A 14,155-nucleotide genomic window follows, 5' to 3' on the forward strand; every position below is an offset into this window, starting at 1 on the left:
CTCCAAGTACCGACCAATCCAAAATGTGGCCCTGCAAAGGGTTTGGGTTGGAGACCACTGGCATAGTCCTATGTAACCTAATTGGTGACGTAGCCTGTAGCCCACGTCATTCACTGCGCGAGCCAAACGGTCAAAGCATTCCCCGTCCTCCTCCTCCGCAGACTTTGACCTCCGACTTCCGGCCTTTCACTTACCCCACGGATCCTGGAGCTCCTCGGACACGGCCCCGCCGTCTCCCGCCGAGAGCCCCGCTCCTCGCGCGTCCATAGCTCCCGCTGGAACGGGCTCCCCGAGCCTGACGCAACAACCCGGAAGCCCCTCGGGCCCAGTCCGTGAAACGCGTCACCACTATCAACGTCACTCGCGTAGGACGGTGGCCGGCGCGGCTCAAACCACCGAGGCGAAACGACGGCCTCCCCGGAATTCCCCAACGAAAAGGAACGCTTGAGCAGTCAAACGCTCTGTGTTTAGCCAAGCTGGCTGGTTATGCGATAAAATAGATTTCCCCCCACACACCAGGCGTCACAGCCAATTTTACATCTTCCTGATACGCCATGGCGCCTTATGGAAACACTGCGCTCCAAAGAGGCGTGAGCGAATCTCACTGCGCCATCACTTAGTCTACGTCACTCACAGAGCGACCCTAGATAGACTGCGGCGCTGACCCCTACGCTCCACCCCCACAAACTGACTTTTAGAGGCCATCTTTTACAACCACTACAACTACTACTAATTATTTCTACAGTATAATCCAGTGGTCTCCAACTCAAACCCTTTGCAAGGCCACATTTTGGATTTGTAGGTCCTTGGAGGGCCTCAAAAAAAATAGTTAATGTCTTATTAAAGAAACTAGTCTTATAGCCCATTACATTAACAGGTGCTAGAATATGTGTGTGTGTCTGTCTTTATTTTTTTTTTCTCTCTCCTTAGCCGCTTTCTATATTTCTGTCTTTCTTTTTCCTTGGCTGTCCACTACCACCCCTTGCCTGCTCCCCCTGTCCATTCTCCCTTCCTTTTACCTCCCCTGTGTCCTCCACCACCCCATCACTCCTCACCTTATCCAGCAGAAGCCCTTCTCCCTTTGTTTTACCTCCCCCTGTCCATCATCTGTCCAGCAGTAGGCCTGTCTTCATTTTTCTGACCCCCCTCCCTGTTCATCAGCACCTCTTCCCCTGTCCATCAACCCCTTTTCTGCCCCTCCATTTCCGTGTGTTGCAGCATTTCCCTCCCACCCCACTTCCCTGTGCAGTATTTTCCTCCCCCCCCCCCATACCTTCCTCCTGAACTCCATGTTAAAATGCTTTCCGGGTTTGGCTGCCGAGGCCAGCAGCCACCGCTGCCGACATCCGACTCGGGCCGCCGCGGTCGACATCCGCGTCGGGGGTGGGAGGGAGGAAGAGAGAGAGCGGAGAGAGTACGGTGCGCAAGGGAACGACGGCGGCGGGGACGGCCAACTTACAGAGTAGCCACCGCTGCGTCTTTCAACAGGGAGCAGGCCAGACCATAAGCCGTGCATGCGCACTTCCTATGGGTCGCTACAGCTCACGGAAAACCGGCGCACACATAGGAAGTGCGCATGCGCGGCCTAGCGTTTTATTATATTAGATGACAGTTTTGCATGAGGTAAAACTCTTTATAGTTTATAAATCTTTCCTTTTGGCTAAGTCTTAATAATAATAATATTGTCATTTATAGCTAAAGAGACATATGATCAAGAAACTGTTTTATATTACTTTTGTGATTATAATAAACATACTGAGGGCCTCAAAATAGTACCTGGCGGCAGTTTGAGACCACTGGTATAATCTGTTATAACGGACTTCAAGGGACCTGGAAAAACAGTCCATTATATCCAGAGTTGCATTTTTTTTTTTAAACTTTATTTAGGTCAACTTGAAACAACCTACAATCAATGAACAACAGTCACTGCACAAACATATCTGCAACATCAATAACAAAAAACTCAGCAAAACATTGATGTGGCACCAAATGACTGCAAAACCAGAACCCTAAAAGATGTTCTAAAGCAGTGGTTCCCAACCCTATCCTGGAGGACCGCTAGGCCAATCAGGTTTTCAGGCTAGCCCTAATGAATATGCATGAGATAGATTTGCATATAATGGAAGTGACAGGCATGCAAATCTGCTCCATGCATATTCATTAGGGCTAACCTGAAAACCCGGTTGGCCTGAGACAGGACAGAGTTGGGAACCACTGATCTAAAGCATTATGTCGTACTGTACTGGAAAGAAAAGTACTCTGTCATTTTCTTCTGGGCTGCATTTTGATACTATATCTGTATATGCTGTATAAATCGATTCTCTTTATAACTGAATTTTTTGCTTGAGTATCCTATTTTTGAATTATTGTCTCTTATTTTTAATCTGTTGATACTATATCACCGGCATGCCACACACCTTGTAGGCGGAGCATGTATATCCATTATAGCCAAACAAAGCTACAGCTAAAAGTGGCTCGGGGGATCAAATTGGTTGTCCGTTATATCCAAAAGTCCGTTATATGCGAGTCCACTGTATGCGATGATTTTCCGTATGTTTATAAAGGCGCATGGCCGGGACCAGCAGACCTCGTCCGCTATAGATGAGGTTCTGTTATACGCGAGTCCGTTATAATGAGATTATACAGTATAGCACGACCAGACATACGCAGCACTCTACAGAGTCACAAAGAGTAAGAAAACAGTCCCTGCTCGAAAGAGCTTACAATCTAAATAGACAAACAGGATGTCAGATACAGTTAAGGGGAATGGTTAATCTGCTGGCTATGTTGGTGGGTTATGGATTGAAGGCTATATCAAAAAGGTGGGTTTTCAGTTTGCTTTGCTCTATGCCTCTCTAAAATCACAGTTGGATTATGGGAACAAAGTCTACACAGGCATATCATGGAAATACAAGGGATCTTCAAAAAGTTTCCGCGCTTTTATTTTTTGTAAATATTATTTATTAAATATCTCAAATGCAAATGACATCACATTTCCATATAATCTCCCTATTTTGTGATACATTTTTCCCAGCGTCCTATTAACACACCCTCTCACACTTTCTCCCATGAAAATATATAAGTGCAGAAACCTTTTGAAGGACCCTCGTATTTTCATGGTATACCTGTGTAGACTTTGTTACCATAATCCAATTGTGATATTAGAGAGGCATAGAGCAAAGAATGCAGTATGGTTTCATCTGCAATAAACTTCATTGAGCACAACTGATGAAGAACAAAAAAAACTTTTTTTTTAGTGTTGTTGAAATGGGCTGCATAATGTGCATTCAGTAATCCAGGATATTTAAAGAAGTCCAAAATCACCATGGGCTGAGAGTGACAATGACAACAAGCCTAATGTTAATGTTTAAATAACGATATTAATGATAGATGTCCTCTCAGATCTTTCTGAAGAAGGGATACCTTCAAAAGCTAATCATAAAATGAATTTAGTCCAATTTAAAAAAAGGTATCACCTTATTTCCTTTATGGTTTTGTTTTATTTCTCTATATTTCCATGCATAACATGTAATTGATTCTAATTAGAATAACACTATGTAACATGATTTTTTTTTTTACTGGGCAGTAAGTGTAATTTCCTAATTGCTCATGTCTTGAAAATATAGAAAAATGTCTATTTCCATAAAACTTTGCATTTGTGACCAGGATAGTCAAATTTTGCAATTTACATTAGTGTTTTCTATCCCGCCAATACCTTCATTTAAAATGTGAGAATGCCAAATTTTCATCTTTTCATTCCTATAAAGTCATAAAAAGCAATATATAAATCACACTTAACACGTATTTATAATGAAGTCATACTGTACAAAGATGACCACAGAAGATTTAGAAGTGAGTAGTTTTTCGAGATTTGCGATTATATTGTAAGTCGCTTTCATGAATCAGCCCCAATGATGTAGTCTCGCATCATCTGGAAGCATTATTATTATTATTATATACTTAACAACGAAAAGAGAAAATAAAAATGACTACTCGTATTATTATTAATAAAAACTTGGAGTTTCAAAATTCTTGACCATTTTAATCCAGTCATGTTTCACCGATGACCTGAGACTACAGAGCAGGTCACTGAAACAACATAGTGATGAAAGAGGAAGAGCAGTAGCCATCAGGGACCATGGCCATGCAGCCAAAAGGATCATGCGTGGGGCCTTCCACAATGTGCAAACAGCTGTCGCCCAGATACATATTATAACCCATACTCTCACAATGTCAATGACAAATTTCCCTTAGCATAACAATGAGGAAATTGAGGAATGGTTTCCTTTTTAGATGAATTGATCAACACATCTATTTCTTCTTAAATCTTCTTATAATGGTTAATACCGGTACTTGTTTCTTAATATTAGTACTTTTTTAAACCAATCTTAGTATCATTCATATTCAACGGATAACATTTGTACTTGAAGTTGACAATGAACTTGAGATAATCATACAATTCGGGATAGTAGATTTCTAGCTATTTCAACTGGAATAATGAACAATTGGGCTTATACAAGCTAAGTACAGTTTAATATTTATCTTAAAAAAAAGTGAAATATAAGTACTACTAGTCCATAGGGGGCATTGTTGAAACCAGTGATAGCCTGCAATAGGCAGATTTGACTAAGAATAGTTCTTAAAATCAAACTGCTGCGAGCACTTGAGATTTCTTTATCCCCAGTTCAATGTCAACTTCAAGTATAAATGTTATCAGTTGAATATGAATGATGCTATGATTGGTTTAAAAAAATACTAATATTAAGAAACAAGTATTAACCATTATAAGAAGATATAGGAAGAAATAGATGCCCAAATACATATAACAAAAAAAGGACATGTGACAGAAGGGACATAAGAATGTTTATTAATCCAAACGAGGTCGTATTGTGAAAAACAGGTTATCAACAGCAATGAGATGGTACATCAAGATGACAACTGTTTCCAAGAATACAGACAGCCGTGACTACTATGACATTACACATCAAAGGTAATGAGAACATTTAGCGCTTTCACTTAAAAAATACAGACATGAACAATTTAAGCTCATGGGTAACAGGGTATGCAAACAGATAGATCTCTTAATGGCAACACGTGTAGCTGAAGGGGGAAATGGAGACAAATGGGCTAGAGAAACATGAGAAGGCAGGGAACACTATAGACGTGTTGGCCCACTACAGCACTCTTGTCAGGCACAAGCCAGCAGGAGTGCCTATTCAGTGGGAAGATTCCACTCAGTAGTCAGTAGTAGAGGTCTGCACGGGAACGGGAAACGTGGGGGTCCCGCGGGAATCCCCCTAACCCACAGGACTCCCACGGGGATCCCCCTCTGGCCCACGGGACTCCCACTGGGACCCCCCTCTAGTCAACGGGACTCCCACGGGGATGGAAGGCTTTGGAAGCAGGGTTCGTCCATATAATATAATGGACACGTCAGCCTTAGTAAAAGAGGGGGTTTATAAGTTAATTACCTAAACAGAAAACAAAAAAAGGGTTCCACCAGAGATTCCACAAGGAAAACAGCAGCGTAAACACAAAAGAAACTGTGGAATTGATGATCCTGTCAGAAGTAATTGCTGCTTTATATGGGGACAGGTGGGGATGGAGATAATTCCTTGCGGGAATGGGTGGGGACGGAGAGGATCCTGACGGGGACGGGTGGGGATGGAGAGGATCCTGACGGGGATGGGTGGGGACGGAGAGGATCCTGGCGGGGACGGGTGGGGATGGAGAGGATCCTGGCGGGGACGGGTGGGGATGGGTGGGATTTCTGTCCCCGCGCCAGAGTGTAGGGCAGAGTGCAGGGCAGGGGTGTCAAAGTCCCTCCTTGAGTGCCGAATCCAGTCAGGTTTTCAGGACTTCCCCAATGAATATGCATGAGATCTACGTGCATGCACTGCTTTCAATGCATATTAATTGGGGAAATCCTGAAAACCCGACTGGATTTCAGCCCTCAAGGAGGGACTTTGAGACCCCTGAGTTATAAACAGTTTAGTGTCAAAGTATTTATCTTCCCATGCACATAATAGCTCTGCACAGTCTTTTTTGTGCTTCATAGCATCCTCCAAAAATACTATGTAAATGTAGTATAAAGTCAATAATATTAAAATAAGCACTCTGGGCCTGGTGAAACATGGAATGAAGTGCTGACCTTTAATGCTCCAAAATTACCAATATTACGGTAATATGTTAAAAGCGCATCTCATGCGTGTGCGTCAAAAGTGCACGCTGGCAGGTCTGGGCTGCCAATCGCGTGAGCGATGAAGATTCAGTCGTGAAAAAATTCAGACACCTCATGAAATATTCCGTTCTTTCTTCAGAAATGTTCACGTATCGATGTAAAATCTTTTTTTTTTTTTTAATTTATCTCTGGAAAGAAAGTGATATAATTGCAGGTGAACAACAAAAATTTTCCTTGATTTTACTTTTATCCGCTATCATGTTTCTATGTTTCTTATGCTTTGAAAATAACATATGTTTTTATTTATATACCGCAATATGCCTTTTGGTTCTATAACAATAAAATTAGAAGAGGCCTTATTGACATGTTTTTTATTTTTGTTCTTATAAAATTATCTCACATTTAACACCTTAAGCAGGAATGGAGCCAAAACATGGCCATGTTGGGTTTTAATGTATTTTATGATTATTCTATGCTTAATTTAATAAATAATATAATTGTAGCATAGTTGGTGGCGGCTTACTTTTGGTTTGTTTTCTTACAATTGTTTGCCTCTTTTGACGGGACTCTCAACAGTTTTGAACTGATAAAATAATTGCTCTTCACCTATGCTTGGATATGATCCGATGGTACTCCAAGTCTAGCCTGCAAAAAGAATGGGGGAAGCTGTGTTCTGGCAACCGCACAATATGGTATCCCTTGGAGGGTTGCCTCCCAAAATTGCAGGATTTCTGCCGAACATGATCTGGTAAAGCAATAGCTACACCTAGCTTGAAACAAGCGAAGACTGAAAATGACAAAATCAAATGCATTTAGCACAAAATAAGGGATTTTGCATGCTTTCTTGCCCTGAACGAACTAGACTGGAGTTGTGGCAGCAAAGTCGCTGCACCCCCACGCCCCTGAAGTTGCAAGGCCTTAGTACAACTCTGAGAGCACACCCCAGCTGGATACGGAGCAAGGGACAGTTAGAAGACCAGGCTGCAAAAAGAGAATGACAACATTGTCTCCACCTCTGCACTCGCCTGCGTCAGGAACTAAAATTCAGGCCCTCGTTGGCCCAGTCATGAAGAAGGCATGCTTGACTGGACTAGAGCATCCGGTTACCATTTGCAACTGGCCTTCAGTCAAAAATTGGACGGTTGGCCTAGCCTATATGGGATATGAGTGCATTCTCTATTTGCCATCTCTACAATGACACTGTTAAATTTGAGTTTGAATACCTGCAGCTTCCTTGAATTCTTCCAAAGTTTACTTTGTCAAAATAATTTCAAATTACAAATCCATGTGTGCTTGCTAATTGCATTTTTAAAAACAGGGTTTTTTCCTAGAAGTCTCGGTTAGGCCACAACCTACACTTACAAAACAAATGCAGGCATGCAGCTTTTGCTTTCTGAGCAACACGTTGGACACCTATATTCTAATTTATGCTCTCTTGTCTCACTGTCAGCTTTTCCCTCCCCTTACAGATGGTGCAGTTCTGGTGCAAAAGATTTGGGCATGTCTCTGTTTCTCCTCTATAAATATTTGCCAAGTTTGGTTTCTCTACATTAAGACACCACTGAAGAGTGAAGACAAAGCAATACAGTTATCACAATCTGTAGCCATAGATAGCAAAATCCATTCCCTTTCTTTCCCCTACCAGACATAGATGTGTATACCCACAGTTAATATATTTTTCCAAGATGCAGTAAAACCTTGGTTTGCGAGCATAATTTGTTCCAGAAGCATGCTTGTAATCCAAAGCACTCGTATATCAAAGCGAATTTCCCCAATAATGGAAACTGAGACGATTTGTTCCACAACCCAAAAACTTTAATACAAAATGCTATACGTACTTGTATTGCAAGACTTCGCTCGTTTAGAACAGTCACTACACTCTCGCAGCGTCAGAGAGAGAAGAACCATCGGCTCAGTTGTGATGTTTGTATATTGTATTTAGTTGTATTGCAAGACATTGCTTGTATATCAAGTAAAAATTTAATCAAATGTTTTGCTTGTCTTGCAAACCAAGTTACTTGCAATCCAAGGTTTTACTGTGCTTTTTCAAGAGGCACAGTAAACAGGTGGACCTCTGTAAAGGTACAGGTACCATAATGATCAGTCTGACTTAATTAGTATTATACAATGATCTTAAAGAGTTTCTAAATATTTCTAAGAAAGGATATTCTCTTTATTTATTTATTTTTTTTTGGGGGGGGGAGTGTTTTTAGAGCAGGGGTGGACATTTCCACTTCTCATGGGCCCCATACCGGTCAGGTTTCATATCATCCTTCATTCCTAAGCATGGACTAGATTATTTGGGGGGGGGGGGGGGTTAATCACGGAGAAGCTTCTCATGATCGATCGTTGCACTGTCCTCATTCACAACATATGTAGCAGCGACAGCGTTATCTTGGCTCGAGGCTTCCTCTTCTCCCTCTGCTGGGAAACCCTTTACATCTGCGGCTTTTGCAGCTCTTTTATTGCCGTCACCATTGTCCATATCCTGTAGATTCGTATAGTCTGAAAATGAAGAGAACGTCGACTTAAGACGGAAAAATATTGACTGTGTGGTCATCAACAGCCCGATTCCATAAATGCCACCTAAAACTCAGGGCTCCTTTTACGAAGGTGCGCTAGCGGTTTTATCGCACGCACCGGATTAGCGCGTGCCAGCCAAAAATCTACTGCCTGCTCAAAAGGAGGCCGTAGCGGCGAGCACACGCAACAATTTAAGGCCCGCTATTCCGCGTGTTAAGCCCCTAGTGCTCCTTCGTAAAAGGAGCCCTAAGGCGCTGAGTAGTGCGGTGCTTAAGCATGATTTAAATAAAAGTTAGACGCACTTTATAGAATTGCGCCGACCGGCACCTGGTGTACTTAGGCCAGGGATTTCTTGGCCGACATGAGCGCACCTATGGAAAACACGCCCATGACCTACCTACTTTTCTGTAATATGCCTACCGTCCAATTAAGTGCAGTTTAAGTCAATTATGAGGCATTCATTTTTAATTATCAGTGCCGATCAAGACATTAAAGCAATTAAGTCAGGTGCCCAGACTGGCTAGGTGCATTAATCTAGGTGCCTAACTAGGCATAATTTAGAGCAGTGGTCTCAAACTCGCAGCCTGGTGGCCACATGCGGCCCGCCAAGTACTATTTTGCGGTCCACGGTCTGTACTAGTGCTGCCCACTCTTTGCAGCGTCCTCCAGCTTCCCCCCCTGGCCTCCCGCTCTTACCTTCAGATAATTACCGCAGCCTGCAGAGAGGATCGCCAGTGCTGTAGCGATCCTTGCAGGCTGCTGTCATCCTCAGCAGCACGTTCCCTCTGCCACGATCCTGCCCCTGACGTCAGAGGATTAGCAGGACCGCAGCAGAGGGAACATGCTGCGGAGGCCAATGGCAGCCTGCAAGGAACGCTACAGAACTGGTGATCCTCTCTGCAGGCTGCGGTAATTAGCTGAAATTAAGACCAGGGGGCCAGGAGGGAAGCTAGAGAATGCATAAAAGGGGGGAGCGTGCAGGCCTTTGCGGGAGGGAGGGGGGGAAGATTTATAAGCTATAAAGAGTTTTACCTCAAGCAAAATTGTCATTTCTTTAATAAGACATTAACTCTTTTTTCTGCGGCCCTCCAAGTATCTCCAAATCCAAAATGTGGCCCTGCAAAAGGTTTGAGTTTGAGACCACTGGTCCAGAGGAAGGTCTACATTTAAGGTGACTGTCTCATGCCTAAGGAGATGCATAGAGCCGATTACAGATACTCAAGGCTACTTCCAGTGGAAACCACTCCCACGCCAGCCATGCCTAGAAGCCTCCATAGGCATGAGTTAGACACCTATATTGTAGGCATTCTTCACAGCATGGATTTTTGTTTCAAAAACATGGGTCCCGATTGGCTGCTGAGATAGCGGTAGGATGTCTACTGCCACCTATAATCAGGATGCCGTTTGAAGAATCAGCCCCAAAGTGTACGAGGGAGTGCTGAAAAGTTCTCAGTCCAACCAAGAAGAGGATGACGTGACTATCGTTCAATCAATAATCTGAATTTATCAATAATCAATAATTTATTATTTCCAAAGCATTGAAAGGCGTCGCAGCGCTGTACATTTTAACAAACAATACACAGTCCCTGCTCAGAAGAGCCGACAATCTAATTTAGACAGGACATTTCAGGGTCGGGGAGATTATAGTAGAGGAAATGATACAGTGGGTCTTGGTATCTGACAGTTGAAAACAGATTTTAAAAAGTGGGCTTTTAACTTGGATTTGAACGCTGCTAGGGATGGAGCATGACATGTTGATTCAGGCAGCCTGTTCCAGGCACACAGAATTTTGTTTCTGCAAACTGGCACTTAATGAAATAAGATAACACTCTTTTCAGCTACAGTGGCATAGTAATAAACGCTCAGAATTTAGGAAGTTAGTTGGGTGGAGAACTTTTCAGAACCCCTTCATATGTGTGAAAGCAGAGTTCTGACATCATCAGTAATGTGGCAGAATGAAATCCCCGATGGACAAGGCCAAGAAGCCTGTTTAGACTGCTGCCGGCCCGACGCTGCTTCGGTTGAAGGTAGGGTTCGCTCGCAGTCAGCGGGGAGGGAAGAATGGAGGGTCAGCAGGGGTTCGGCTGCACAGGGGTGGGGTGGGGGGCTGGGTTGAACAGTTGCTGGCGAATCTCGGGACTAGGGCTTATTTTTGGGGTAGGCCTTCGAAAATGATGCTAGGGCTTATTTTCGGGGAAACACTTTAGTAATCCTAAACCCATGCTTCCATTTCTGCTATGTTTTTCCTCTGGTAGCCATGTCCTGTGTAATTTCCCTTACCTGCTGGTCCACTGCCTTTACGTATACATCTCTGCAGTTTCTTCCTGTTAAGAAATATCACCAATGCAGCGATCAAGACTATCAGAGCTAGAATCACAAGAAAGGTAGTGTAACCTGTAGAGAGAACACCATTGGTGTTATTAATAAAAGATCCTTGCACAATAGTACAATATGTCTGTATCATATCACAAGAGGAAGGTATAAAGTTTTCTCCGCTCATTCGCGGTTCGCGAATCGCAGACTCGCTCATTCGCAATCTGCTCCGACCGCCTCTTCCTGTAGTAAAGTCTGCTACACCAATCAGGAGCTGCATGTCAAAGCCGCTCCTGATTGGTGTAGCCTGACTTTACTACAGGAAGAGGCGGTCGGAGGAGACCGCGAGTGATTTTCTTCACCCGCCGGCACTCCAGCTGCCCTCTCCTGCCTACTTGTACAAAGTATTCATCTTCATACATGAAACAGTTTCATCTTAACACCAGAGTAGTAAGAGTTAACAAGGACACCGGAGTAAGTATTGGAATCCGTACCTTAGCTTGAAAAATATCCTCCGGTATAGTCAGAACTCTATCCAGCGGAATCATCGTGTATAAAGAGGTTATATCCAACATAACTAACCAATCCTGGTCAGTAACGTTGTTCATGTCACCTAAAATGTTCAACATATGGGTAGCATCTTTCACAAAAGAAACCGCTTGTTTAGCTATTTGTTGGAGAAAAATATCCACAAATTTGGACAGAGGTTCTAAACTAAACTAAACTAAACCTTAGGTTTGTATACTGCGCCATCTCCGCAAGCACAGAGCTCGGCACGGTTTACAGAGTTAAGAGGAAAGGAACTACAATGAAAGGATATAGGAGAGGAAAGAAGAGAACGGGGAGACATGGTTGAAACGTATAAGTACATCACGGGACGTATCGAGTCGGAAGATGATATCTTCTGGCTCATGGGATCTTCGACCACCAGAGGGCATCCGCTGAAAATCAGGGGAGAGAAGTTTCATGGCGACTCCAGGAAGTACTTCTTCACCGAAAGAGTGGTGGATCATTGGAACAGATTCCCACAGCAGGTGATTGAGGCCAGCAGCGTGGCGGATTTTAAGAGAAAATGGGATACTCACTTGGGATCTTTAAGGGAGTGAATTCAGGGGGGGGGATACTTGGAATGGGCAGACTTGGTGGGCTATAGCCCTTTTCTATGTTTCTATGTTTCTATGACAGGATACTAGAGAATGGGAGGTGATTAGATTTTTGAAAAGAGCCAAGTTTTCAAGTGTTTGCGGAAAGATTGGAAGGAACTTGAATTTGAGCGGGGATGAGAATAGAATTCTGCATGGTCACTATAGGATGACCAGGTGGACTATCAATACGTGACACCTACATCCCTTTCCTGGGCAGTGATTCCTAACATAAAACCTGGCATCATGTAACTTAAGTTCAGGTTCTTCTTTCCCATATGCATCACTTTGCAGTTGCTCATATGAAACATCATGAACACCTTCTCTCACACCAAGCAGCATCGTGGGGTAAAGACCTAGAACAATTGCTTTCGCCCACTACTTATGAGGAATTTAGGAAACGTCTAAAAACACACCTGTTCCTAAAGCATCCGACATCTCTCTCCCCTCAATAGCGATTAACTTGTCCTATTGATCACTTTCTCCTCAACAATGGATTTCCTGTCCTATTAATTTTCTTCCTTCCACCCCTCTTAAAGTCAATCAATTTGTACCTTTGCTTAATCTTTTGTAAACCGCAAAGAACTTCACGGTACTGCGGTATATAAACTGTTATTATTATTATTATTTTGATGCCCAGTCTTCCAGTCTCACAAGGTCCTCTTACAATTTGTCACAATCCTCATGTGATTTAACAACTTTGTGTCATCAGCAAATTTAATTATCTCACTAGTTATTCCCATGTCTAGATCATTGATAAAACGTTAAAAAGCTGCAGTCCCAGCATGGACCACTGGGGAACGCCACTATTGAGGCCCTTTGCAGCGTGGGCAGTGATCACGAGTTTAGTGGTGAATATTGAATGCAATCCTTCCCTATATCTAAAGCAGCCTTTCAGCAAAACACTTTTGGCCATCATCGGAAGGGGCAGGGACTGCAGGCCGAAGAAGCTAACAGAAGCCAACAGATAAGTTCTGGCATAGGATGTTCTTTAAAACTGATCAAGTTCACGCTAACAGCAATGAATAACGCGTTTGCTAACGTAGTCTAACAGCATCCACCAGATCCACTCAGAAATTCAAACTATCCTTCCCTTCTCTAAATGGCATCTCCCATACAGGAAAGCTTGGAACATCCCTCCTCTTCAGGATCACCGAGCTGTGGAACAGCTTTACTACCCATCTCCGGAGTTCGACCTCCCTCCAACACTTCAGAAAACATCTAAAAACATGGCTTTTCGCCAAAATGTAACTTCCCCCTCCCTCCCCCCCTCTCCTTCCTATTTACCAAGCCCTCCTTCCTTCCATTGGAGTTCCTTTCTTTGTTTTTAATTCCTGTAAACCGTGTCGAGCCCCACTTCTGTGGAGATGACGCGGTATATAAACTTAAGGTTTAGTTTAGTTTAGTTTAGCATTGCACGTCTGTCTTATTCACTTTGCTAATGGCAAGTTTTTGTTTAATTTATTTCTGCTACCTGCAAGATTTTTCACTAACAGCTACTATATTTAAATACTATTCAACATAAGCTGTAACTCAGGAGGTTTTTTGCCAATGACGTTAACCATGCCCTCTCTAGTTAGAAAATGGCTTTTCCCTAGCAGGGTTCTGAGGCTTTTCCTTCCTTTGATCTCTGTTTATTTATTGCAAGTCTTTGGTTCAATAGAGAGATTTCACAGCTTTTTTTTTGGTTTTGAACCCCACTATTTACCCTTCTCCATTAAGAATATTGACCATTTAAACCTACTCTCTCTTTTTTTTGTCTTTCAACCAGTTCTTAATCCATAATAGGACATTACCTCCTATCCCATGACTTTCTCATTTCCTCAGAAGTCTTTCATGAGGCACTTTATCAAATACCTTATGAAAATCTAAATATATAATATCAAGCAGCTCACCTTTATCCATATGTTCATTCTTCCCGTCAAAGAAATGTAGTAGATTGGTGAGGCAAGATTTACCTTGACTAAATCCATACTGGCTTTCTCTCATAAATCCA

At 42.9% G+C, this 14,155-nt stretch overlaps 2 protein-coding genes across 2 annotated transcripts in view; both read right to left on the reverse strand.

Annotated features, from left to right (window-relative positions):
* ATF6 (activating transcription factor 6) overlaps positions 1-592 on the reverse strand; it is a 185,037-nt gene extending 184,445 nt beyond the window's left edge. Inside the window, exon 1 of the mRNA XM_033960683.1 lies at positions 195-592. Coding sequence (XP_033816574.1) covers positions 195-267 — 73 coding nt within the window. The 5' untranslated portion in view covers positions 268-592. The remainder of the gene's footprint in view (positions 1-194) is intronic.
* A 7,893-nt stretch (positions 593-8,485) lies between these two features.
* LOC117368167 (deleted in malignant brain tumors 1 protein-like) overlaps positions 8,486-14,155 on the reverse strand; it is a 101,740-nt gene continuing 96,070 nt past the window's right edge. Inside the window, exons 19-20 of the mRNA XM_033961544.1 lie at positions 10,985-11,098; positions 8,486-8,686 (exon numbers count right to left, since the gene is read on the reverse strand). Of these exons, the coding sequence (XP_033817435.1) occupies positions 8,499-8,686; positions 10,985-11,098 (302 nt within the window). The 3' untranslated portion in view covers positions 8,486-8,498. The remainder of the gene's footprint in view (positions 8,687-10,984; positions 11,099-14,155) is intronic.

Source organism: Geotrypetes seraphini, chromosome 10, assembly GCF_902459505.1.
Source record: "Geotrypetes seraphini chromosome 10, aGeoSer1.1, whole genome shotgun sequence".
Classification (NCBI taxonomy): domain Eukaryota; kingdom Metazoa; phylum Chordata; class Amphibia; order Gymnophiona; family Dermophiidae; genus Geotrypetes; species Geotrypetes seraphini.